Below are 27,346 nucleotides of genomic sequence, written 5' to 3' on the forward strand. Positions count from 1 at the left end.
AAGCGGCTTAGTCATGCTGGCCACATGACCCAGAAGCTGTACGCCAGCTCCTTCGGCCAATAAAGCGAGATGAGCGCCGCAATCCCAGAGTCATCCATGACTGCACTTAACAGTCAGGGGTCCCTTCTTTACCTTTACCTATATCTGTTGGAAGCCACCCGGGGTGGCTGGGGCAACCTAGTCAGAAGGGCAGAGTACTAATAGTAGTAGTAGTAGTAGTAGTAGTAGTAATGGCTGGTAGCAGCCCTTGGGGATGTGTGCAGGGGGAAGTTTCCTAAATTAAAACTAGATGGACTTGCTTTGGTATATTTCCAGCAGGACTCGGAAAACATCCATTCCTTTACTTAAGTTTATAGAAAGTGGTTGCTTTCTTTTTTTGCTATTTTTCCCTCTCCCTTTTAAAAAGACACCTGTCCTCATTTCAGAGGTTAGGGATCCGATAGCCTTTCAGAGGGACTCCTCTTGAGCTGGCTGCAGCACCAGCACCCAGCACCCCTGCCCTGGGCGCAGCCTCCTCCTCCGAGCAGGAGCCGTCTCAGGGCTCTGAGTCAGATCCTCATGTGGAAACTTGTGAACGGCTGGGTGATTAATGCTCCAAATAAAAAGCACCCCTTCCTTTCCTGTTGAACATTTGGGAGAGGCACTTCTGATCCCAGCAAGATGGGACAAGGCACATAAACAACGCTCCCAGAGCAAGGCCCGCAATATGCCCACATCTCGTTCCAGCCCCCGCCAACCCAATTAAGACAATCTGCCTTGTGCCCAATAATTAGTTTCTAAAATGAGCCTCAAGGCAGGTTGAGGGTGCCCCTACTTGCCCTACTTTCTAAGGTGTCTTTAGCACCATTTGAATTTTGTCTTATTTGGCCATGGTGGTGGTAAAAGGACAGGAAGGATGGAGCAAAACAAGAAAACGGGTGATGATGCAGAGCATGGCATTGTCCGAGCGCTTGCCAAATCACACCTTCCTTAAAATAATTCACTTTATCCACCAGTGTCTATGCTTTGAGAAAGGAAGTTCAACAAACCCTTCTTGCATGCAGGAGTATGCCTGCTCTCTCTCTGCACAAGTCCCTGTTCCAGCTTTGCCTCTTCCCATCAGCCTCTGCTGAGAAAGGCAGGTGATTTTGCCCCGCTTCTGAATTCTACCACTTTGAGGGGGTTTTTGGTATGCAACTTTTACAAAATAAAATGGGTGGCGCTGGCTCATTCAGTCATTCCCAATGTAGACACACAGAGGAAGTACCTATCCTCTGAGGAGGCTGCAAATTGCATCCCTGCATGAACTGCTGCCACCACTCTGGCTTTCTCTTCTTCCAATCAGCCTCCACCGCGGAGGTATGCAGTTCTGAAATGTCTCTGCATCTGGGGTGACTGGATCTGTCACTTCTGATGCAGAGATGCAGCAGAATCGATGCCTGCCGGGAGGAGGTTCCCGGTTGCACCCCTGCACGAATGTCTGCTCTGGGTTTCTTCTATGAAGGATGGACTTTTCTTCCTACACACTCAGGCGCAAGGAGTGGTTTCTAATTTTAATTTGGTGTGAGAGGAATAAGCACACCTTGGAAACCATTTGAGAAGAAATGAATGTGTGATGGTGCAGAAATTTCCTAAAAGGAGGGTCACGTTTGGATGCCAATGGAGACAGCTCACCAAACAAACTACTTGAACAAACGACTGCACTGCATCCACCCTCCAAAAACAAGTGTGCTCCTGCTTGGGCTTTCTGCCACTATCCCCACACTGAGCAAGGCATGCCACCCTTTCCCAACTCTGGGCTGCTGTGCATGCTTTTAAGAAATGTGTTTTGTTTTCTGCTGCGAACCTTGTAGTTCCCTCTCTCTGGCATGCTGACACTTGTCTCCCATTTCTCACTTACCCTGTTCTGGGGGCGATCCTGGCAGCACTCACCAGCTGCGCTCACTATGAGGATGAGCAACGAGTGCCCTGGGACTCACATGCTCCCCCCCCCATGCGCCACTAAGTTTCTGACAACTGCGCTGACCAGCAGCAACAAAGAAAGGAATCCTGGCAAAGGAAGGGACAAGAAGTCACAGTTTTGCCCAATGGACACAACGGCAGCCTAACGACGTGGGAATCAAGCCACCGAGTTAACATTAAAGAAAGGCAGCTTGGCATCAACTTTACTTTTTTATTTATTTTCCAAACCCTCTGAAAATGGGGGGTCCTGGGCACACAATGGGACAGTCCGTGGGGTTTCCGTGGTGCGGACCCTCTGCCAAGGCCATCATGCTGCAAGGCCTTCTTCGTCAGTGAGCGGGACTTTGCTGACCAGGCAGTTTGAAGAACAGCAGGCTGCCCTGCCCGTGGCGAGGCTGGTGGTCTGCTTCGCCTTTGCCTCTTGGGGTGAGCTTGCCAGCAGGGCTGATTCGCTGGCCGAGCCGGAGATGGGACAGGAGGCCAAGCTTCCCTGAATCAAGACTGTTTGCTCTGGCTCGGGACCCGCTGCCCCAACGGCACCCACCGTTTCTGACCTCCTGCTCCACACACTTTTCCAGGAGAGAGAGAGGTGGCCCTCATAAAGGTTCCAGGAGAGTAAGGAAAGGAAAAGCAGGGCAAAGGCTCCTCCCCAAAGCACCAATGTGAAGGAGAGCCCTTGGACTCTCTGGGATCGCTCCAGCCTTGCCGGGTCCTCCGTCTGGAGAGACGCCAAGGGCTGCGACTTTGGAGCTGCAGAGACGGCACACTCCCGATTTGAGGGATCGCTCTCAGGAGCCACAGCGAAGCTGCTCTCTTGCTGGAGGTAAAGGAAATAGGTGGACATGGAGATGCGGAATTCTCTTCCGTTGGATGTCTCAACAGACTGGCACTCGTAAAGCCCGGTGTCAGAAGCCGTCATGTTAAACACGACCAGTCCCCTGGCGTGGAAGAGATATTTGGGCTCTTCGTCCTGCAGGCTGCTGCCATTGAAGGTCCAGACAGACATGGCCAGGTTGGACAGAGAGCTGCAGCTGAGATGTGGGCTGCTACCCAGGGGGACAGGGAGCCTCCTGACGTCCTTAGCTGAGAAAGGAAAGCAGCAGAGGTGGTTACCCTTCAGCTACACTCACCTCCTTCCATCATTTCAAGGACCTTCCCAACCTCCTCCTACAGCCCTGGCACTGTTTTGCTTCTTATTATGATTGTTTTTAGTAGGAGTACCCCACTCCACCTGACTGGTTGCCCCAGCCACTCTGGGAGGCTTCCAGCATATATAAAACATTAAACATTAAAAACTTCCCTATACAGGGCTGCCTTCAGATATCTTCAAAAGGTTGTATAGTTACTTATCTCCTTGACATCTGATGGGAGGGCATTCCACAGGGCGGGTGCCAACGCCAAGAAGGCCCTCTGCCTGATTCCCTGTAACCTCACTTCTCGCAGTGGGGGAACTGCCAGAAGGCCCTCGGAGCTGGACCTCAGTGTCTGGGCTGGTATAGAGGGCCAAGGCTGTTTAGGACTTTGAAGGTCAGCACCAACACTTTGAAGTGTGCTCAGAAACATACTGGGAGCCAATGTAGGTCTTTCAGGACCGGTGTTATATGGTCCCAACAGCCACTCCCAGTCACCAGTCTGTCTAGTTGTAGTTTCCCAGTCACCGTTAGGTAGCTTTAAGCTTCTAGTCCTTGTGTTTTTTAAGCCCCCCCCCCCCCCACCATCTGAGGTGCAGAGGGTGGAAATGTGGGACAGGTTTTTTTTTTGTAGCAGTACCCAGAGCTGGCTAACCCCACCCCTTTTGCACATTTAGAATCATGGAATTGTAGAGCAAGGGCCATCTAGTCTCACCTCCTGCAATGCAGGAATCTTTCGCCCAACGTGTGGATCGAACCCACAACCCTGAGATTAATAAGTCTCATGTACTACCAAGTGAGCTATCCCAGGTCAAAAATGAGTCAGTAAATCACCTGTTAAACAGGTGGATATTTCATAGAATCATAGAGTTGGAAGGCACCCCGCGGATCATCTAGTCCAAGACCCTGCAATGTTGGAATATGCAGCTGTCCCATGTGGGGATTGAACCTGCAACCGTGGCGTTGTCAGCACCGCACTCTAACCAACTGAGCTCTCCGGGCTGAGCTGGATATAAATAAATATTATTTAGGGCAATAGTATTTAGAAGCACATTTAATCTATGCTCGCAGGGTGCTCTTAGACCTGATTTGACTTGGGCTGTGCTGCTGATGTTCCTGCCATTTGTGGCTGCTTTGTTAGTTTACAAGCACTTCAGGGTTTTAGGGTGGCAGCCAGCAGCTCTGAGGTCCCGGTTTCTGATGGAAGGGTGGGAGATGGATGTTATAAAGCAATAAATGACGTGCATGCCATGGTGGCCTAGGTGTGTTTGTGATCCTGAGACTGATACAGCCAACGTGAGCGTTGTCCCTTTGACCCCTATAGAAAAGAGTTTCCCATTTGCGTAGTCGCTCTCAGAGAAAGAGAAGAGATTCTTGCTGTTTCCCCCTCCTCGCATCTTTGGAAGCGCTGCTTAACATGTGCTGCACGGAGGGTTGGGGCTCCTGAAATTTTAATGCGCTTTCTGCTCTTTAATATTTGCCGTCTTGTACAAGATGCGCTCAGCGGCAACGGCACCGACAATCTCTGCTGCAAGCCGCTGTTGCTGGTCCCGCTGACATTCACTCCCCAGCACCCGGGAATTCCCTGGGTTCAGCCCGGGGCTAAAAATTAAAGGCGGCAGCTTTCGAGAGAATGGCTACAAAAGGAAAAAGCGAACATGCCTTCAGTCCCATTCTCTAGAGCCATGCTAACAAAAGAAGGGGGGGGGGAGAATCTGTGCCTGTGGGAGCAAAGGCAAGCTTTTTTTAAACCAAACACAATTTTTTCATGCAGTGCCTCTGGGAAATATCAGAAGTCGCCATGCAGCAGATTCAAAGGGAGATGCACGCAATTAACCAAAGAGGCAGCAACTGTGATCCTAGGTTCAAATCAGACTCTGGGGGCACAGTAATGATTTGCCCTTAAGTGATAGCTCAGTTGGTTAGAGTGAGATGCTGATAATGCCAAGGTTGCAGGTTCAATCCCCATAAGGGACAGCTGCATATTCCTGTACTGCAGAGGGTAGGACTAGATGATCCCCAGGGTTCTTCCCAAATCTATGAATCTAGGATTCAAGATCATGTAGTTGTTTGCAAAAGGGACGCGGGTGGTGCTGTGGGTTAAACCACAGAGCCTAGGACTTGCCGATCAGAAGGTCAGTGGTTCGAATCCCCGTGACGGAGTGAGCTCCCATTGCTCGGTCCCTGCTCCTGCCAACCTAGCAGTTCGAAAGCACGTCAAAGTGCAAGTAGATAAAATAGGTACCGCTCCAGCGGGAAGGTAAACAGCGTTTCCATGTGCTGCTCTGGTTCTCCAGAAGCGGCTTAGTCCTGCTGGCCACATGACCCGGAAGCTGTACGCCGGCTCCCTCGGCCAATAAGGCGAGATGAGCGCCGCAACCCCAGAGTCAGACACGACTGGACCTAATGGTCAGGGGTCCCTTTACCTTTAGTTGTTTGCAATGTAGACAGAATACCTCCAGGCTGCATGGAGGGCTGAGAGGCCTGAGAGGGTAGGGGGAACTGGATGGCACAGCGTCCACTAGTGGCAAATCTGGAACATGCATTCATGGCCTCTGGTGCCAAAAGTGCATTTCGGGTGCATGTGAGAAGTGCCTGCAGGCTTGCGAGGGCACGTCTGTCTGTCTGGGTGGAGGACAGCAGCATTACCGTTACCATGGAGAAAGCAACAGGCTCTTTGGAAAGGAGGTGCAGGGCTCCTGGCCACCCGCCTGCCTGCCACATCACTGTTGCCAGATTACCAAATAGGCAGAATAAGCACCGACCTATGGGCCCCACATATATTAGGGGCCCCATGACAACGGATCAAAATAATATTGATTTGATCTTGAAAGAACATTACAACCAAGCCTTCTTAGTTCACTGTTATCCCACTAGAGGGGGGCGGAGACTGCCTAGGGGCCTCCACAGGGTTTAATCCAGCACTGCCAAAGGGGTTCTATGGCACTGACATGGCTGGAGCTCTGGACAGGCTGCCGGCTGGAAACAGAGCCTGCAAACGATCCCTTGCAATGAAGCCTGGCAGGCATTCTCAGCTGGGATCGGTAACTGTTGGGTCACATCAAGGTCAGAGGATTCCTGGGCTTACTTGGGGGCCTTTAAGCCACAGCATGCTGCCCAACAGGTTGGCATTTTTCTCTCCGATACCCTGAGGATTTCTTTCTTTCTCTTTCTTTCTTTCTTTCTTTCTTTCTTTCTTTCTTTCTTTCTCTTTCTTTCTTTCTTTCTTTCTTTCTTTCTTTCTTTCACAAAATAAAAAGATAAAAGCGCTAGCTGCAGCCTTGTCCTGAAGAGCGACCTTTTCACACTGGCTGCTCACATCTGACTTGTCTCTCAAGCTCTGTGACTGACAGGCACCTCTGGTTTTGCGGCTCCCCTGCCCAGCTCCCATGACCTTTGAAATCTCAACCCCTGGCAGCCTCCCCGCTGCCTGGATGGGTGCCTGAACTCCCTTCCCCATTGGGTGTGCAGCCTCCATCTCCCAGGCCTTTTCCTGCAGATCCTGCACAAGCACAGGAATGTTTTAATTGTATATTTGACATCTGCATCGCAGGGGGTTGGACTAGATGGCCCTCGGGGTCCCACCCAGCTCTACAATTCTATGATTTTATGAGTGGTGGGGGAAGAGACAAATGTCATAATAAGACTGAGTGTGAGAGAAGGTGTTCCTCCAGATAACTTGCTTATCCAGAAGTTGCATGATGTCTGTTCTTCAGGCAGCATTTGTCCTTATTTCTTTGCAGGGGAGGTTATATGTATTTCCATCATTCGACAGCTTATCTCACACTTTTCAGCACATCTCCTGATCACAAAAAGTGGGCAACGTCTGAAAGTGGGTGGGTGGCCAAACTGCTGCCCCAACGGGAAACCAGGAGGCAGGATTCGAGCACCAGAGTCCTCTCTCCCCTCCTGCAGTTTACAGCAAAAACCAGGTTCCCGCAAAGGGAAGCCCACAAAGAGGAGGTGACAGCAGTGGCCTTCTCCCACTCTTGTTCGCCACTCTTCTAAGGTGGACTGGCTCTGTCCATGGAGGATCCATTTAGAAATCATAAGAGCCCTTCAGCAGCTGGGTCAGGCCAGCCTTGTCTAGTCCAGCCTCCTGTCTGCATAGCGGCCACGCAGATGCCCCAAACAGAAGCCGGCAACCAAGAGTCGAGCACCTCGACCCTCCTGTGGTTTCCATCAACTGAGATCTTTTGTTTTCTTTAATGATTCTTTAGCTGGACCATTGAGGTGGAGACGTTTCTTCAGGTATACAGGGTCGAGGCCATTTAGGCCTTTAATGATCAGCACCAATAATCTGAATCATGCTCGGAAACACATTGGGAGTCAGTGAAGGTCTTTTAGGACTGGAGTTATATGGTCCCAGTCACCACTCTGGCAGCCACATTCTGGATTAGTTGCAGTTTCCGGGTCACCTTCAAAGGTAACCCTATGTAGAGCACATTGTAACAGTCCAAGCGGGGGAATAAACAGAGCATGCACCACTCTGGCAAGACAGTCCACAGGCACGTAGGTCTCAGGCATGGGTAGGCAAACTAAGGCCTGGGGGCCGGATCTGGCCCAATGGCCTTCTAAATCCGGCCCGCGGACGGTCCGGGAATCAGCATGTTTTTACATGAGTAGAATGTGTCCTTTTGTTTAAAACCCATCTCTGGGTTATTTGTGGTGCATAGGAATTCGTTCATTCCTCCCAAAAAAATATAGTCCAGCCCCCCACAAGGTCTGAGGGACAGTGGACCAGCCCCCTGCTGAAAAAGTTTGCTGACCTCAGACTCTCAGCCAGCGCGCCAGATGGAGCAGTTGCTCTGGACACAGTATACCTTCTGTAACTTGGCATCCTATGGATCATTATGGTGCCGGCTTTAGAAAGGTAAAATTTACATGTGTTTCTCTACCCAGTTTCTCTACCTCTGGCCCTGAACACCACTTGTGAACTGGCTAACTACATCCAGGCAGAGCACTTGCTTACAGACCCTATTATCTCCAGAAAATAATAATAACAATAATATATATATATATATAAAACATTCCCCTACCCACTTCAGGGCACCTGGAGGCATCACCATTCCTGACACTCTGAATCAGATCCCTGCAGGAAGGAAGAGGCGAATTAACATGAATACTTCATGCAGGCATGAAAAAGCATTTGGCGTTGCGCAACCACTTCTCTCAGAAAGCATCCTCGCCTGGCCTTGAAATTCACAGAATCATGGCTGAGGGGCTCGAAGCGAACAGGGACTCTCCTGTGAAGAGAGAGCAGAGAACAATGTGCTTCGGTGGCGCACGCTGAAGTGTGGCTGAGAGTGCGTGGGTTTCAAAGCCTCACCTTGAGCGTTTATTCTCTGCACAGGCAGGGCTGGAGCCTGGTAGGTGGGAAGCACACTGTGCCAGCCCAGTTCAATCTCTGGTAACAGACAGAGAAGCTTTTCCCCAACCCCATATGGAGATGCCGGTGATGGAACGTGAGATCTTCTGGACATGAAGGGCTCTGTCACTGAACTATGGTCCTCCGCCTCAAAATAAACTAAAATCCTAGTCCTCATGGTTCTGATTCACAGGGGTACAGAGGGGAGCTTCTACTGAGTCAGACCACTGTTCCTTCCTTTACAGATAAATATAAGATTCTAGTCCTCATGGTCTTGAACAAAGAGCTAGGTTTTCCACAGAAAACCACAAAGCTGCCTCGTGTCAAGTCATATCGCTGGTTCATCTAGCTCACAATTGTCTCCAGAGTTTCCCAAACTTGGGTCTCCAGCTGTTGTTGGACTACAACTCCCACCATCCCTAATTAGCAGGACAAGTGGTCAGTGATGATTGGCATTGTAGTGCAAAAACAGCTGGGAGTTTGGGCAATACTGGTCTTGCCTGGAGATGCAGAGGACCTTCTGCATGCTCCAACCCTTAAAGTTAAAGTAAGATTCCAGTCCTCCTGGCTTTGGCTTAAGAGCTTATTGAAACAGAAGCACAGAAAGGTGCCTTACGCCAAGAGATCATTGGTCCATCTGCCCCAGAAGTAGCTCTCCAGGGTGTCAGATGGGGTTTCCCACCCCACACTGGGGTGGATCCTGGCCCTTCTGCATGCCACACAGTTGCTCTGCCACTGAGCTAAGGGAGGTAGAAGTAAGCAGAAGAAGAATGTGTGTTCGTTTCAGTTACAGGCAGGGAGGTCGCCTAGAGGGCTCAGAGTGAAATGAGAGGCAGTGATGTTAAGTGAATGGTAAATAATGCACGGCGTAGCTTTCAAACCCTCTCAAATGCTGCATAAATGCTAATAGCTATTGTTATTATGTATCCCACAGGGCAGGGGTTGTGCTACTCACCGCAAACCCCCAGACGGGTTCGCCACGGGGATGCAGGCGCCAAGAGGCAGTGACCAGGCACAGTAAGGATCCCTGGCTAAGACGCAGTCGAGGCAGAACTTGTACCGGCTGCAGGTCGCCACGGGGAGCTGCACCAGCCGGGAGGCAGACCCAGCATACAGCAGGCCCTGGAAAGGGAGCACCAAGCAGACAAGACGGCGGTGTAGCTCAGCTGGTATGGAGCATGAAGAGAGCCTTCATCTCAGGGCCATGGCTTCCATGCTGGACATGGGCAAATGACCCTTGTGATTCTAAGACATCTTTCCTGCACTGGACTCAACTGTACATGAAAGAGACACACGCAAAAGGGCAGGCAGAAGAAGACATGTCAGGCTAGGACCTGGGGTCCCATGGTTCAAATCCCCACTTGGTCAGGAAGCTCACTGGGGGGCAGTGGGCCAGTCCTTGCCTCTCCGCCTGACCTACCCCACATGGCTGTTGTGGGGATTAGAGGAGGAGCAGGAGAAGCAGGTGCACCTTGGGGGGAAATGTGGGGTGCAAAGGCAATAACTAAATGAATAAAACGATGTGAAAGGAAAAGGCTAAACGGTGAGGAAGGTGTGGTGTCGTGCTGCACAGCCCATCTAGGCATTTAGAGGCCAAGCCGAAAGGCAGCCACTCTTTCAAATTTCAATTTCTCCGGTTTTGGCATTGCAGTTCTCCAGCCAGGCAACACGTACAAAACTGACACATGACAGGTTAAACATAAAAATGCCTAACATACAAAAATGCATTGTGCTGGGGGAAACTGCTCTGCAAAAGGGGAAACTACAACAAAAAAGGTAAACATGGGGAGAAATTCAGACCCAAATGTCACTGGATTTTCAAAACTTGAAAATAAATAAACTGCAAATTGCTGCAGAATTGTAGAAAGCTGAACAGGAAGTTTCGGAAAGATGAGTAACTGAGAGAAACCAGAATGGATGGATCAGGACAGATGTCCTACCTTTTGTGCAGCCAGCTTGAGTGTCTGCACAGGCTCTGGAGATGGAAACAGCTGTAACTCTTCCACAATGAAAATCTCCCCCTGGAGGTTGACAGCTTTATGCAAATAGCCCTTATCTGCACAAAATCAAGCACACTTTTAAACCCCAATTAAAGTAAATGGGGTGGGGAGAAGAAGAGAAGGGACCACTGTTTTGAAGGAAACATGGTCTAAATTACTCAAAAGCAGGAAAAATGTGAGGTTAAGTCTCCTGCCCTCCTAAAAAGGTGCTTTATTCATCGGATAAAGAAGCCAAAAAGACCTTGGTAAAGTCACTGCTTGCCCCAGCCACTCTGGGTGGCTTCCAACATATATAAAAAACCATAATAAAACATTAAACTTTAAAAACTTCCCTATACAGGGCTGCCTTCAGATGTCTTCTAAAGGTATGTGTAGTTACTTATCTCCTCGGCTCAGGGGTTGCATAACCTCCATATCCTCCCACATTTCTCTGATGAAAATAGGAACACCCCCTGCTTCCTGGTAGCCGCCCCGTCAACCCTGTGGGGGGGGTGTGCCTACATCAGCCCCCACCACTCTCACTCCAAGAAAGAAGTTCTTTGCCCCTCTCCTTTGTTTGGAACAGATGGGAGGATGACCGCCCCACCTTGGCACCCAGCAAAAGGAAGGCATGTTTAGAGAGGGAGTGTTTGATGTGACAGAGACTGAGTCAGCACAAGAAGGAACTGAGCGGGAAAAGCAAAGAGTCTCTCAAGCATGGCAGATTTTTGAGATGTTTCCCAAGACCTTCAGCAGATTCCATGGGAGGCAGCAGAGGGCACACGGGCGCCTGCTTGTGCCATGCTGGCAATTCCCAATCTAGGAAGTTGGCCTACCTGTCCCTAGGAAAAGGATGTCGTACGTTGCATTATCCATGCCACTAGTTTGGTCTACCACAAGATGTGTGTATCGCACGCCTCTTTTGACCAACATCGGCTGGCGGCCGATGGGGTTCACGGTGCCATCCATCAGGGGATGGTCCCTGGCAAACTGGAGGACTCTGTCCGGCAAGTCAAGGGAAGAGCTGTATCCCTCCTGGTGCCTGGCAGAAATGTTGAGGCACTAGAAAAAGGAAGATGGTTACAGTATTCCTTTTATTCAGACGTTCACCTGTTTGGTACAAGTGATATCCACTTGAACACTTACCACATGGGGGCATAGATGGTCAACCAGGGGAGGGGGACAACTTACAGCGCCTGGGCGAGGCGTGGGGACCTCTCCCCTGTGCACCACCCATTTTGCATGTGAATTCTCAACGGCAAGTGGGCCTTTGAAGTTTCCTTTCTGGAAAAGGTCTTGAACAGCTTCCATCCTGAACGCACAAATGGCGGAGATGTCCAATCTCCCCCTGAAACAAGATGGAAAGGAAATAAGTTCTGCGACAGAGCTTGTCTTTCCAGAATGCCTCCCTGCTTCTGGAACAACCAAAGGATTTGTCTGATGAAGAAATATGCCCACAAATAAGATAAAAACTCCCTCCCACTCTTCAGAAGTAGAAGAAGCAAATCATGCAGAGATGCAAGAAGCAGCCATCTCTGAAGGGGGGGGGGGGATTTGGGCTCAGCCTATGAAGCTGCCTTATCCTTGGCTGTCCAACGAGCCAAAGATTGTACAGCTAGCATGGTCCAACTTCTCAGGCAGAGAAAGAAAGATCTTTCCCTTTCCTACCTTTCCCCCCCAAACAGGAGATGCCAGAGATTGAACTTTCTGTATGCAAAGCGGGTGGCTCACCACAGTGAACTACAGTGCCTCCCGGATAAACAAAGAATTGGTTATTTTACCAATTTACTGTTTACAGAAACAGGCACTTCTCTCCCATTTGCTCCAGCAGAGGTTTGACAACAATAACTCTACAGGCCGGGGGGGGGGGGGGGGACAACAACAGCACAGCTGGGCCACACAGTCTGCACGATGCATTCACTGTTTCTCAGGTGCTAATTGCAATCTTGAGATGCCCACTTTTCCCAATCATCCTTTGGTGACAAAGCTTCTTCGTATGAAAAAGTCAGAAACAGAAAGGGTGGGGAGAAAATTATTCACACAGGAGACTTCTGCCTTGAGTCAAACCAGGGTACCGAAACGTGGGCCGCCCTTAAGTTGTATCTGTCAATTATTCACAAGACCTCAATAAAAGCTTGTGTTGCTGCCATGTTAGGGGGCCTTTAGTGAGGCTTTTCCTGCCATTCCTGTGGGATGGCTGATGTAGTTCTGTCATCATTGCCATGTGCTCTTATCTGGGCTGTTGGGAGTTGCAGGGGAAACAGGCAAAGAAGGCTGGTGTAGCTGCAGCACTATGGTGGCTGCGGTTTCTGCTTTATGCTCAAAACAGCACACGTTCCCCACCATTTTTTGAAGGAAAAACTGGAGCTTGGCTTTTGCTGCCCAACTCCCCAATGGGCTCTGAGTCCCCTAAGTCCATGAGAAGAATGGATGGAGGTAGGATCAAGAGAAAACAAGGCAGATCTTTATTTTTCTGTTGCAACAGAGTACCCTGCCCTCCTTGCAAGGATGTGAGAGACCAAGAACAAAGTGTGCAGAAACTTTTAAATACTTTAGACGTTGCCCAACCCCTTAGCCAAAGACTTAACTAAAAGCATCACACATACATCACAGAAAAAGGGTTTCCAGCACAAAAAATTGAGTGTGCAGTCATCTCTCCTGTCTGCCAGGATACCTGATAATGTTTTACTGACTGCCTTATCTGGGCAGCCTGGCCGTTTTTTTGAGATGTTAAATACTTTAGTTCTTCAATCCGGGTCAGAGGCCCACCCTATTCGTACACAAATGTGCCCTTAAAACAGATTTTGTAGGATTTGTAAGTGAAAAGAACTACCGTATTTTTCGCACCATAGGACGCACTTTTTCCCCTCCAAAAATGAAGGGGAAATGTGTGTGCATCCTATGGTGCGAATGCAGGCTTTCGCTGAAGCCTGGAGAGTGAGAGGGGTCGGTGCGCACCGACCCCTCACGCTCTCCAGGCTTCGCACACCTCTCCGCAAGCAGCGGGAGCCCAGCGCTGGGCTCCCGCTGCATGCGGAGAGTTGCCTGCATGCCGAAGCCTGCGCGCGCTGAGATCAGCGCGCCCAGGCTTCGCGGACCTCTCCGCAAGCAGCGGGAGCGCTCCCGCTGCTTGCGGAGACTTGCCTGCATGCCAAGCCTGCGCGCGCTGAGCTCAGCGCGCCCAGGCTTCGCAGACCTCTCCACAAGCAGCGGGAGCGCTCCCGCTGCTTGCGGAGATTTGCCTGCATGTTGAAGCCTGCGCGCACTGAGCCCCGCGCCTGGGGGGGAAATAATTTTTCCCCCTTTATTTCCCCCCCAAAATAAAGGGTGCGCCCTATGGTGCGAAAAATACGGTACTGGGAAAAGTTTCTCCGATATATTTCCTTCTGTAGAGGAACTATTTTGGGTTATTAAGAACCAAACTGCGGGAGGCAGTGGAAGACAGGAGGGCCTGGCGTGCTCTGGTCCAGGGGGTCACGAAGAGTCGGACACGACTAAACGACTAAACAACAACAAAGAATCAAGATGGCATCAGGACTGCCCCACAGAACAATTTCAGACATGTGATTTATTTACTGGTGTATGTGTGCTTACCTTGTGCATTTATGAACATTTATTGTATATTTGAGACCTTAGAATTCTTATAACACAGTCCTTCTGCACACAGCAAATATTTCAACTATGAAACTCCCTGCCACAGGAGGCAGTGGCGGCTGCCAAATTTGATGGCTTTAAAAGAAACTCAGGTTCTGGCCCTGATGTCCAGGTGCTGGAAACAAGAGGAGGGGGGGGGGGCTCTTGTGCTCAGGCCCCGCTTGAGGGCTTCCCTTTGGGGCAACTGTTTGGCCACGGTGAGGACAGGAGGCTGGCCCAGCAGCGTTCTTCTTGTGTTCTTACGGCTGTGAGAAAATCTTACCACTGCTGGCTGAAAATCCCATAAAAGATGCTTTCCCGCCAGTTGGTTGTTTTGATCATGAAGACGGCGTGGAGGACATTGAACTGAAAATCTGATTCAGGAGCTGAGCAGACAAGGGTGGCCTTTAGAAACGAGGTCCACTTTTTCTTCAGGGTGCGCCTCCCACCGAGATCCCCCTGTGGAAAATAACCCCACAAGATAGCAGCGAGCAACTCTTCCCCCTCCCCTGAATCAGGGCCTCATTCCCTGGGCAGGGCTGGGGGAGCTTCATGCCAATAGCGGGCAGGGTCAGAGCTCAAGTGGATGGGGCCAGTCCTTTTCTTCCTGGCACCCCCTTTTCTCTTTCTCCCACCCCTTCCACACAGAACTGAAGGTGCCATGTTCTAGCCTAGGGATGGAGGACCTTTTCCCGCACTGGTAAGACAAGCAAGGGGTCCAGGTACGCACTGTGCAGATCTGGGCTACCCGCGAGACCAGAAGTTTGTCGTAGAAGTCAAACTCAACTGCCGCTTCTGTGAAGAAGACATAAACTCTGTCCGAGTCGGAGCCTGCCCCATTCTCCTGCACGAGATCCATGTGAACGAAGGTGGGCTCTGAAGAAGACAATGACACAGGGTTATTGTTCAACGTCAGGGGTAGAGATCCTAACCAGTTGAAGCACCGTACTCTTGCCACTCAGACTTCCAAACTTCATGATTCTTTAAGGAGGGAATCCACCCCCTCTGATACCAAAAGGGGAGGGGGGGAAGAGTTCTGCAGCACCCAGCAAAAATTATGTTATAGCATCGATATATTGTTCAAAACCACTTTGAAGCCCATATTGTGATATCGGTTTCATAATTTTTGACCTGGCAATATATATAGAGTGTGCGTGTGTGTGTGCGTGTGTGCGCGCGCGCGTGCGTGCGTGTGAAAAATCACAATGTGGGAAAAACCATGAAGCCAGCCAATGCCTCTACATAACTCCATTCTTATTTGAGACATTGTGATATATCAGCATATTGTGATGTTTAGCTGCTGATATATCACAAAGCTGAAAACCAGCTCCATCCCTATTTCAGACATTCTGATGTATCAGTATATTGCGATGTTTAGCTGGTGATACACTGCGATGTTGAAAACCAGGTATCACCCAGCCCTAATCAGTAGTGATAGCCACCAACCTAGATGGTTTCAAAAGAGGATGAGGAAGCGAAGTCTATCCATGGCTACCAGTCATGATGGCTCTGCCCTTCCTCCACTGTCAGGGGCAGGCAAGGGAAACCTCAGGAGGGAAGAGTTGCTCTTGTGTGTCCGTCTTGCTTGTGGGCTTCCCATTGGGGCACCTGGCACCCATGGGGATGGGTAGGGTGGAAAGCAGTAGACTGGTAAGACTCCCTGGAAAAGACCCTGATGTTGGGAAAGATGGAGGACACAAGGAGAAGGGATGACACAGGACGAGATAGTTGGACAGTGTTCTTGAAGCTACTAGCATAAGTTTGACCAAACTGCGGGAGGCAGTGGAAGGCAGGAGGGCCTGGCATGCTCTGGTCCATGGGGTAATGAAGAGTCGGACATGACTAAATGACTGAACAAAAAAAACAAAAAAAAAAACAAGAAACAAGGCAGGCAGGTGGGGGACAAGTGAGGGCAGACTGAGGTTGGTGGGGCAGTGCCCTTTTCCTAAATGGATCATGTGAACATAAGAAGAGTCTGTTGGATTCTTACATTCCCAAAATCTTATGGAATGGAACACACTTCACTTGAAAGATCCCTCCTCTAGACGTTCCAACACTCAGTGCAAGACTCCCAGGGCAGTGTACAGAAATGCAATAAAGCGCAATAAAATAACAATAAAATAGCACGCAGCAGTCATCAAGAAGAAAAAGGGGAAACATAATCGTCCAATGATTTCCAAGAGGCCCTGAAACTGAATAAAAGCAGGGAGATGAATTCCCTCATTTTAAAATTTTAAGTGTTTTGTGCATCCTTGCTTGGGTCTCTCTCCCCAAGCCCCTTCTGTGTTGAAACTTGCAAAACAGCAAAAATCAGCATAGATTAACATCAGGCATCCAGCTGTACAAAGAAACCTAGATTACTCCTTCATAGAAAGGACAGTTTGTTATCACTCAGGCTAAATGAGAACATTCTTGCCCTCATTTAAATAAAGGGGCCGTTTATAGAAATTAATTAAATTGCCTTGCATCTCCTTTCTGTTGCGACAAGGCAGAGCAAATAAAGCCTTTCTGATGGCAAGGAAAATGGGTGAAAATAGGCCTGTCAACAGATTAAAGAACTTTATTTATGGATTAATTATCTGATTTGGAAGCGCTTAATCACGGGGAGCACGTTTACAAATTGCAAAAACATCGGTGACGGAGCCCCCTTGGGAGGAACTTGATTGCAAGTTAAAAATTTAATAACAAAATTTAATAAGCTGAAAGATGGCGCTTATTGTTGAGACATGAAAGGTCACCCATATTGTAGCTTGCTTATTTGCAGCAGGGAAGCCTGCAAAGCTAATCGGCTGAGAGGCTGTGATAGCATCCATAGGTGGTTCCATGGAAGGCAAAGCCATTTGCGGCATTTATTTATTTAGTTATTAAATTTGTATATTTCATCCTTTTTAAAAGTTCACAGGGTGCTTCACAACATTGAATGCAAAATGAGAACACAAAATACACAATAAAACAAAAACAAACTCATAATTCCCCCTCCCACAAAGACATTGAAAAGACCATAGAATGTTAATCAGCCAAAGACCTGGTTATAGAGAAATCTTAAAGATATGTAATGAAGGCACAAAGTGAGTCTCCCTGGGGAGAGCACTCCACAGATGGGGAGCCACTGCCGAAAAGACCCCGTTCTCATGTGGCTGCCCTCTGGATCTCTCACGGAGGAGGAACATGAAGAAGGGCCTCAGAGGTTGAACACAGAATCAGGGTCAGTTCATATGGGGAGAGGTGGTCCTTAAGCATTGCAGGGGGTTGGACTAGATGGCCCTCAGGGCCCCAACTCCAGGATTCCATGATTCTACGAAGAGAAGACGAAAAATGAGGCCAAAGGGAAATGAAATTAGGAAGGAACCAGGGTCAAGATAATATGGAGAGCCTTAGCTTTTATAGAAATGCTCAGTGCATTTACAAGTGCCTGTCCTTGCCCAACTGCTTTGTGAGAAGTGCAGCTAGGAAGAAGCTGGCTAGGTGGGTGGGGAGGCGATGGCTGTGGCTTAGGCAACACGCAAAGGAGCCAGCCCAAATTGACTTCCATTTGCTCTAGTGTGCCTTTGTGACCTCATTAGCCATTGCACCAATTGCTGCTGTCACCTCAGCCCTATCTGCAGGGTTAACAGCGTATGCACCACATGCACAGTAATGGGGCGTAAGCAAATGTCGGCCGACTGTGGAGGACACAGTGACAACACGTTTTTACTCACCCCCAACCCAAATCTTTCCTGAACCAAACCTGTGCACCAGTTCCCTGGATCTCTTTCCATCTAAGGACTGGGATACTGTATTTTAAAACATGGACTTGAGCTACTTTCAACATCCCCTCCAGCACTAGCCTGGTTTGATGGTTTGTTTTGTTTTTTTAAAGATCTCCCTTTAACAAAATCTGTTTGGTGTTTTAATGAAAATCTGCTTTTTAAGCTACCATGTAAAGAAAAGCTGTGCACATAGTGTTTGGCTGCTGCGCCACTTTCTCGCCAGATGACGCCGAGGCAGGGTGTGTGTTTTCCAACAATGGCAGATTTAATTGCATGTGCAAAGGGCCCAGTACATGACAAGAGGCAGAGGCGGGCAGATGCCGTCACGAGATCGAAATAAGCACTGCACCTCCAAGCTCCATTAATTGGCGACATCTGCCTGGTGGAGGGGTTAAAGTGACATACCTTTTTTAAAAAAGAGACTTACCGTTAAGCCATGACGCTTTAAATTCCGTCCTTAAAGGATTCCTCAAACTCCGTAGTATAATTGGCTCCGAACCCAAGAAGTTGTTTGAAGTGGCGGAATAAAGTGCACCGTCTGGGCAGGAGAATAAAGAGACAGGCTTTTTATAAATCTCTGGCACTAATGACAGAGAACAGGCAAGTATTTTGTGTGTGCCTGACAGGCTGATGGCTATATTCAGAAGCAGGGCAAGCGAGCACCTGGGCGTAGCCTGGGGGCAGCTGCCCCCCCCCCAATCAAGTAAATAAATAAAAATACTTAACTAAAAGTATAAATAACCAGAATATTTGAAATAATAATTTAATAATAATTTTATTATTTATACCCCGCCCATCTGGCTGGGTTTCCAGCCAAATGTTTTGACAGATTTTTCTGAGTGCTTGGGGTCAAAAGAAGACATTTCATTCCAAATCTGCTAGACAGAGCCAGACAGAGGATGAAGACAGGTAGGTGTCCTGGCCCCCGTCTAACATAAATCCTGGCTACAATCATGACCCAGAATCATTCAAAATCTTAAACACCCAAGAAGGAAGGATTAAAGGTGGGTGGAGCTGGAAAAATGCTGTTAGCATCTCAGAACTGTATCCAGTGTTAGCCCTACTCAGGGCAGATCTGTTGAAATGGATGGACATGACTAACTTTGGGGAAAGTCCACGGCGGGGGGGGGGGGGGAGGCTGGCTTTATGCAAGCAGACAGACTGGGCTGTGTGTAACAAAATAAAAATAAATTGGCTTTCTGATTGCTCTGTTCAAGCCAGTCTTTTGTTCAAGGCCTGAAAAGACACACCAGATCCAAAATATCCCCAGACACCTAATTGGAACAATTAGCACTTGGCAGCCATGACTAAGTGGGAAAGATCTCAGCTCCCTCCATGGTGGTGTTGTGACAATGAGAAAACTCACCAACCACCAGAGACGTGTATCGCGTCCTCGGCTCAAAGGGGCACCTTCCCCGGCTTTCTACCACCTTGGACAGCAGCTTTAGCTTCCTATTGTCCATGACCTATTTGCAAACCAAGCAAAACCAAATGAGCCCAGCTTTTCTGAAGGTGAGGCCCACATTCCCTCAGGGGGCCACATGGCAGGGATGGAAGGGGCAAGAGGTGAGAAGGGGAGGGGCCAATAGATGCAGGCCTCTCTCTTCAACCATCAGGACTCTCCTAGGTTGCCCCAGCCACTCAGGGCAGCTACCAGCAAAATATAAAAACACAATAAAACATCAAGCACTTCTGCTACTGAAAGCTTTGCTCAAAGAACAGGGTTTTAGACATATATGCTTTAAAGCAACATAAACAAATAAATAATGCTTTTAAGGGGATCAGAACTCACAGATCATGGAACATAGAATCATAGAATCATAGAGTTGGAAGAGACCCCAAGGATCATCTAGTCCAAACCCCTGCCAAGCAGGAACCGAAGACCTCTTGGACCATAAGGGGATTGAACCCATGACCTTGCCATCATTAGCGCCATGCGCTAACCAACGGCGCTAACACAGGACGCTGCTTTTTACTGAGGCAAGTGGTCCAACTGGCCTAGTATCGCCCGCACAGACTGGTAGCAGCTATCCAGGGTTTCAGACAGGAAACTCTGCCTGCCCCAGCTGCAGGTGCCACTGGCGACTTGATCCTGGGGACCTTCTACATTCAAGGCAGTTGCTCCCCCTCTGCGCTATGGCCCTCCCCCAACTACACTATATGAGAAAGGGGAGGTGTCAGGGTGCTGTTGACAGCTCCTGGCTGATTGCCCAGGAAAGCAGGAAGGCAGAGAAAGCACAGGCTTTTTAGTTCTTTTTACTATTATTCCAGATGCCAAGGCAAGGCAACCAAGCACCTTTCAGGATCTAACGTTGCTCTGAGTGAAGCTCCACACACAGGACACACCCCTTCTCCGTACTTCCCTGTTCATCAGACTCCTCCCCTCTCATACAGTTGCTGTTGAGGGCCACCTGCCTCCAATCCCTCTGCTCTGCTATTCTCAGTGAAGGCCTGGTTTGTGGGGAGGGAATGGGTTCTGGGAGTCTCCCCAGTGACTGCTCGGGCTCTGCCTGCTCAATGCTACCTAGATTCTCATCTCCCGTTATTTCCCAACTTCTTCCCTCTTGTTCTTCCTCTGGGGTGTGCCCTGTGTCGAACCAGTCCTGTAGATCTACACTATCTGCCCCTTCCTCCTCTCTGGAAGGCTCCTGGGGAGGTGGTCTCCATCACTCCTCTGCATCTGCCCAGCCCCTGACACTAGGGCACGATACTTATGTTCCACGAAGCAAATTTTGCAAACTTACCACGTAACGACAAGCAGGATAAAATGCATTGGTTCCGCAAACATATAAGCTGGTGGCATTTATCTTATGCAGAATGAGGATGTAATTCTGGCAATCTGCCTTTTAAAAAAAACACACACACACACAAAATGAAACAGTGGGGGGAAGGGGGAAACAGATCAAAAGCACACGTAGCTCTGAAAGCTATTCTGCTACTGGAGTTAAGCAGCCAAGTCTAGACTCAAAAGTCACCTGACTTACAATACTGGAGATAGAAGGGATTTGTTCATTCATTCAAAGACTCAGCAACTCGCTGAGAGAGATGCCTTGGACAGCCGCTGCCCGTCAGGGTAGATGGTGGTGGTGGTGATGATGATGATGATGATTATTATTATTATTCATTACTTGTACCCTGGCCATCTGACTGGACAGATTCCAACAGAATCAAAACACAGCAAAATATCAAACATTAAAAACTTACTGATATCCCTTTGGATATCTTGGGAAAGTCTTATGGTTGTTTATTTCCTTGACATCTGATGGGAGGGTGTCCCATCTTGCTACCCTCTACCCGGCTCCCTGTAACCTCACTTTTTGAAGTGAGGGAACCACCGGAAGGCCCTTGCTCCTTCAGGTCTATGGGCCAAGGCCATTTAGGGCTTTATAGGTCAGCACCAACATTTTGGATTTTGCTAGGAAATGTACCAGTGTAGTTCCTTTAGGACTGGTGTTTTGTGGCCGCTCCCAGTCACCAGTCTGGGTTAGATGGACCAAAGGTTTGACTTAGTGTGTAAGGCAGCTTCCTAAACCTGGTGAAGGTCTTAAGAGATTTGCAGCCAGAGGTCCCAAATCTGCCTCCGGAGAGTTACCGTCTCCAGGGAGGGCAATTGGATTGCACCCTGTCCCTGGACAGAGACCCACATTGCTAAAGTGACCCAGAAGCACCACGGCCAAGACCTACTTTACTCTTTCCTCGTCGAAGGCACTCAAGCTTCCTGTTCTCTGGGGCAAACCAGGCCTCCTGGGAACCCAAAAGCAAATGAAACATTAAGATGAGTGAACGGAGACTGCAGACCAATTCCATTTTCTACTTTATAGTCACCACTGCTTTTAGCTGAACACTTCCTGGGCTGGAAGTGGAAGTACTAGGCTTACTTTTGGGGCAAAGTTGTTGAGCTTTTTTTTCAGTTTTTCCCAGAGCTGCGAAGCTTTTTTTGTTATGTTTTTAGGGCATATTCGCCCACCCATAGATGCTCTTTCAGCGGCTTGCCTTGCAAGGGGGCTCACTCACATGCCACAAAGGCAGAAGGTTCCCCGTCATCCCCAGGTAAAAAAGAAAGACCTTCTTTCTAGGAAAGACCTTCTCTCAGTCTGGAGAGCCACTGCCAGTCAGAGTAGACAATGCTGCACTAAATGGACAAGTCATCTCACCCCGGGCAAGGCAGGTTCCTATTTTCCACCTCCCAGCCCTGACATAAAAAGCTTTTAAGTTAGGCTTTTTTTAAAAAAGTAAAAGAAAACAAGGGACTAGAAATAATCTGACAATTTGGTTTCTTTGCAAAAAGTCTCCTATTTTAAACAATGAAATAATAATAAATTAATATTACATACCCTGGTTATTTCTTTAGAGATATCACTCAAGTCCAAAGCAAGGATATAGCCTTTGGCTCCCACATACAAAATGTTGGTTTCTTCACTCAGGAAGAGGGTGGAAAAATGGGATAGTCCTTGTTTCCAAAAAACGTTAAAATTCTCAGCTATAATAATAATAATAATGCCTTTATTGTCAATGTACAACCTGTGTACAATGAAATTTAAATGGAATATAAATGGAAGAGAGAAGACAAGGCCTAAACATGACTTGAAAACGACTATCTGGGTTCCACTTTCCCAGCAACGCTGAGCTCAAAATGGCTTATAGTAATAGCATTAAAAATTAGCGAACATTACTGTCACTATAATCATAATGATCTGATGTAGAATTATATAATTATATATCATATAATAATTCTATCTGCTGCAAAACAGAGAGATTTACTTATAGTTTCTCTTGCATTGCTTTCTTTTGGTGGGTCTACTCCGTGTGGAACAAAGATCCAAGCCTTTGCTTTTCTGTTTTGTTCCCTGCCAGTGGTAAATTGGTCTACAGGTGATGGGTTGAATCCAGACTAAGTCAGCTGCCCCAAGTTCCTCATGGAAATGCACGGGACTCAGGTTCTGCTGTGCTTAAATGTTCACTTTGATTTTGGTGGGGCCCAAGTTCAACAAATGCAAGCCTCCGGATTCAACCTGATGTAAATAAGTTTGCTTTAGAATACAGAGGGGCAATACCCTATGTGGCCTCCAAATCTCATGTGCCCTTACAGCGTTCTCTCCTCAGGAGGAGCTTGTCCCTCCTACACTCCACCTCCAGCAAACATTTGGATTTCAAAAGGTACAAATTTTCCTGTTACATCACACCCACCAGCACCTTGGCAACCTGCCAATTCTGACCACTCCTGGGTGAGCAGACAATTCTTAATAGCTCAGTACTTGGTTCCCCATTGTTCCTTAACAGCTAGCCTTAGCTAGCCTGGCCAGGTTGGTTTGCATAAACTAACCCATTAATTCCTTGCCTGGCACAATTCTGAAGCTTGTATTTTCCCTTCATATACAAATATTATCTGAATACTACATTTTATTACTTTCTAATATGCACTCTTACCCCAGCTATAACAATAATGAAAACGATCCCTTCTAAGAAAATAAGAAGTTGCCCTGTTGTATCAGATCTCCCTAGCCCTGACTTTGTCAGCTGGTGCCCTCCAACTGATGGGAGTTTTAGTCCAAAGCATCTGGAGGGCACCAGGTTGACAAAGGCTGACAGAGTCCAACAGATTGCCTCAGCACCCTTTTCATTAACAATTGTCGTGGGACACCCACAGTGGTACACCACCGTTTTTCTTGGTACACAGTCCAGAAGACCCTGTGTGTTGTTGAGTGACCAGATCGTTCCCCAGAGGGCAAGAAGGTGAAAGAAGGCTGTGATGACGCCCGACATTTCGTTGCAGAGCCCTGCAATCTCTCCGCGTTGGCTCAGTGGCCTTTAACAACCTGAGGTGCAAAAGACGGTTTCAAAGGTTTCATACAGCAATGTTTGCAGTCTCTACGGTGGACTTTAAAATAAACCCTAGACAATTTCTTTCTTTCTTATAATAATAATAATACATTTTTATTTATACCCCGCCCTCCCCAACCAGAGCCGGGCTCAGGGTGGCTAACACCAATAAAATTACAATAATTGGGGGGGGGGGGGGACAAACAAACAAACAAAAAAAGTTTATTAAAATATGGGTTAAAATACAATTTAAAATGCAGCCTCATTTTAAAATTAGCCCATAGATCAAAACCCTAAAGGAAGGGATACATAAGGGTCAGACTGAGTCCAAACCAAAGGCCAGGCGGAACAGCTCTGTCTTGCAGGCCCTGCGGAAAGATGTCAAGTCCCGCAGGGCCCTGGTCTCTTGTGACAGAGCGTTCCACCAAGTTGGAGCCAGTACTGAAAAGGCCCTGGCCCTAGTTGAGACCAACCTAACCACCTTGCAACTTGGGACCTCCAGAGTGTTGTCATTTATGGACCTTAAGGTCCTCCATGGAGCATACCAGGAGAGGCTGTCCCGTAGGTATGTGGGTGCTAGGCCACATAGGGCTTTAAAGGTCAAAACCAGCACCTTAAACGTGACCCTGTACTCCACCGGGAGCCAGTGCAGTCAGCGCAGCCAGTGCATTTGTATGTAAGTTGTGCGTGGTTCTGTCCTGCCCCCCGTTTTAGCCTCACAAGAAGCCGGTGAGGCAGATTCAGCTGAGGATTATGACTTCCCTTCATCAGGACACAAGACTTCTGGTGCTGCAGCCTAGAATAGCATTCACTTTTTTCCCTGCTGCAACACACTGTTGATTCATGTTCACCTTGTGGTCTACTAAGACCCCTAAATCCTTTTCACATCTACTACCTGCAAGCCAGGTGTCTCGGGGCTTATATTTGTGCAGCTGGTTGGACACCATTTTCCAGAGGTGGTATCCAACAAATTCCAATAATATTAGTAGTAGTAGTAGTAATAATAATAATAATAATAATTAAAAAAAAATTACACCCCGCCCACTCTGGGCGGCTTATACTCAGAACAGACCCATAACATGGTTACAAGTGCCACATAAAACTCCTGCCACACCTGCACTTTGGAACTCCCTACCTGTTGACCTCAGGCAGGCAACTCCACTGCACTCTTTTTGGAACCTGCTTAAAATATTTTTTTGTTTAGGCAAGCCTCTCCAGACATGTAGGAGTTACATGCACCCTTGTTTTTAGCACTAATGTTGATTTCAATCACAATAGCTCTGTAAGATAAGCTGACAAGATAATGTAAAATATGTAATGTCAGGCAATGTAAGATAATGCTGACAAAGTATGTTTTAATCTCTTGCTTGTCGATCAGAAAGCACACGAAAGCTCATACCAAGAACTAACTTAGTTGGTCTTTAAGGTGCTACTGGAAGGAATTTTTTTTGTTTAATCTCTTGCTGTTAGTGTTAATTACCTTTTGAAAGGTTTTAATTAGTTGTTTGGAACTGTGCTTTATTGATCATTTCAATATTTTTTGCAAATCACTTAAGAGGTTAATCTTCTTATTCTTTCTAAGTTTATAAACTTTGTAAGTTTTGCAATACAAAATAAAGAACTGGGTCTAAGTTGTTGGATTTCATCTGAGGTCGTCTGACATGGGAGACGATCCTTGAATCCTGCTGTTGCCACAATAGGCGCTGTGGTCTAAACCACAGAGCCTAGGGCTTGTCGATCAGAAAGTCGGCGGTTTGAATCCCCGCGATGGGGTGAGCTCCTGTTGCTCGGTCCCTGCTCCTGCCAACCTAGCAGTTTGAAAGCAGGCCACTGCAAGTAACCCTAGCCTCCCCCCAAAAAAATTCACTTTGAGGTTTTGTTTCTTTGTCCTGTAATGACCCCCCTATATATATGTACGTGTGTACACACACACACACACCCTCAGGACATCTCCCCTCCCCCCACCAAATATCCCCATATTAACTCTCCAAGGGCGTCTCCCCACAAAAAACAACACCCCAACCCCAAAATACTCCTCTCAGGAAACCCCCCCCTCCCTGGTCTTCAGTTGCAGCCTCCCCCTGCCCCCCATTATTATGATGGTCTCCCCATAATTCTCCTCAGGGCAGCCCCTCCCCTCCATTTTTCCAGCTCCCACACACGCCTGCGCCCCACATTCTTCTCAGGATCCCCTTATTTCATGCATTCCCGGGGGGCTGGACTAGAGGGCCTTTGGGGTCCCTTCCAGCTCCTCCCATTACAGCCCCCTCCCCAATTTCGCCCTTATCAACCTCACCTTTTTATTCACCTGCCACAAGCCCCCAGGCGCCCCCCCACTTTATTTTCAGCCCTCACCCCCACCCAATTATTAAGCCTGCCAATATTATTATTATTACTATTATTCCCCCTCAGGAATCCCCCCCCCCTTTTTCCCTTCAGGTTCTCTGCCGGCTTCCTCGCTGCCCCCTCCTCAAATTACCTGGCGGGGGAGGGGGAAACGGCCGGGGGAGGCGCTTTTATACGCCCACGTGACTTGCGCCCCCCCCCACTTGGCCCCGCCCCCTCCGAGCTCCGGAACGCGCCTCGCTCGAGGGCGAACAAAGGAGCTTCGGGGGCGGGCGCTCCAGGCTGCAGATCTGGAGTTCCAAACAATCGGTCCATCAGATGGATTATTACCAATTGTTATTGGTAATAATTGGGGTCCCTCCACCCTACGCCAAGCTGCAGTTATGTATTTTGTAATTACAATAAGTAAATAGTAGTAGTAGTAGTAATACTAGTAATAAGAAGAAGAATAATCAGCAGCAGCTTCCGTGCTTCAGTTCTGGACTTTGCAAGAAAGCAATCAATCAATCAATAGGCAGGCTTCAGTTCTGGACTTTGAAACAAACAGATTGCCAATTATTGTGATCTCCTTACACCCTACTCCTTACTGCAATTCTGTGTTTTGTAATAATAATAATGATAATAATAATGATCCATATATCTCAGGGCAGTTTACAGCATTTAAAAAACGGGGGAAAACACAAAATACATAATGAAAACAAGAACAAAAAATAATTATATGAATTAGTTTTCTTACGAGCCTAAACTTCTATTCAGTAAGGTAAAGGTACCCCTGCCCATACGGGCCAGTCGTGTCCAACTCTAGGGTTGTGCGCCCATCTCACTTAAGAGGCCGGGGGCCAGCGCTGTCCGCAGCGCTGTCTATTCAGTAGATCCATCCAAATTTCTACTAAACTTCTATTCAGTAGAACCATCCAAATTAATGGAGCCAAGTTAGACCTATCTATTTCATTTTGGTGAGTCTGCTTTCAGGAGGGCTGACGTCTTGGTGTCTTGCGCCACCTTCAAGTTCAGAGCAGCCTAAGCCAGATCCTTCATTATTTTTTATTGCAGGGTCCCTTCCAACTATGTGGTTCTATGTTCTTCTCCACTCCTGTTTGTTTGTTTGTTTGTTGCTTTATACAGGTTTGCATCTAAATAAAGCCTACTCAAGGGAAACCCACAGAAATTAATGGGCCCTTTATTTCCTTTATTTATACTTATATTTATTTATTGCATTAGTAAAGGTAAAGGTACCCCTGCCCATACGGGCCAGTCGTGTCCGACTCTAGGGTTGCACGCTCATCTTGCTTAAGAGGCCGGGAGCCGTCGCCATCCGGAGACACTTCCGGGTCACGTGGCCAGCGTGACGAAGCTGCTCTGGTGAGCCAGCACCAGCGC

At 48.1% G+C, this 27,346-nt stretch overlaps 1 protein-coding gene across 6 annotated transcripts; it reads right to left on the reverse strand.

Moving 5' to 3' along the window:
• Window positions 1–2,138: 2,138 nt before the first annotated feature.
• LOC114588362 (semaphorin-4E-like) lies at window positions 2,139–27,234 on the reverse strand. Of its 6 annotated transcripts, none has more exons than XM_028713581.2 (15): window positions 26,100–27,232; window positions 23,446–23,616; window positions 22,135–22,280; window positions 21,485–21,544; window positions 20,545–20,643; window positions 19,167–19,266; window positions 18,228–18,338; window positions 14,782–14,927; window positions 14,335–14,510; window positions 11,565–11,766; window positions 11,255–11,480; window positions 10,380–10,495; window positions 9,395–9,561; window positions 8,111–8,163; window positions 2,139–3,024 (listed from the first exon to the last, which is right to left on the reverse strand). In XM_028713581.2, exons 2-15 carry the CDS (start codon window positions 23,561–23,563, stop codon window positions 2,249–2,251), a joined length of 2,496 nt encoding a protein of 831 aa, XP_028569414.2. In that variant the 5' UTR covers window positions 23,564–23,616; window positions 26,100–27,232; the 3' UTR covers window positions 2,139–2,248. The 6 variants fall into 6 exon arrangements, with proteins under 6 accessions (XP_028569414.2, XP_028569418.2, XP_028569417.2 ...); XM_028713585.2 differs by having other exon boundaries at window positions 11,610–11,766; window positions 26,100–27,231; XM_028713584.2 differs by lacking the exon at window positions 26,100–27,232 and adding an exon at window positions 26,017–26,065.
• Between the last annotated feature and the right edge of the window lie 112 nt (window positions 27,235–27,346).

The sequence above is a fragment of the Podarcis muralis genome, chromosome 18, assembly GCF_964188315.1.
Source record: "Podarcis muralis chromosome 18, rPodMur119.hap1.1, whole genome shotgun sequence".
NCBI lineage: Eukaryota > Metazoa > Chordata > Lepidosauria > Squamata > Lacertidae > Podarcis > Podarcis muralis.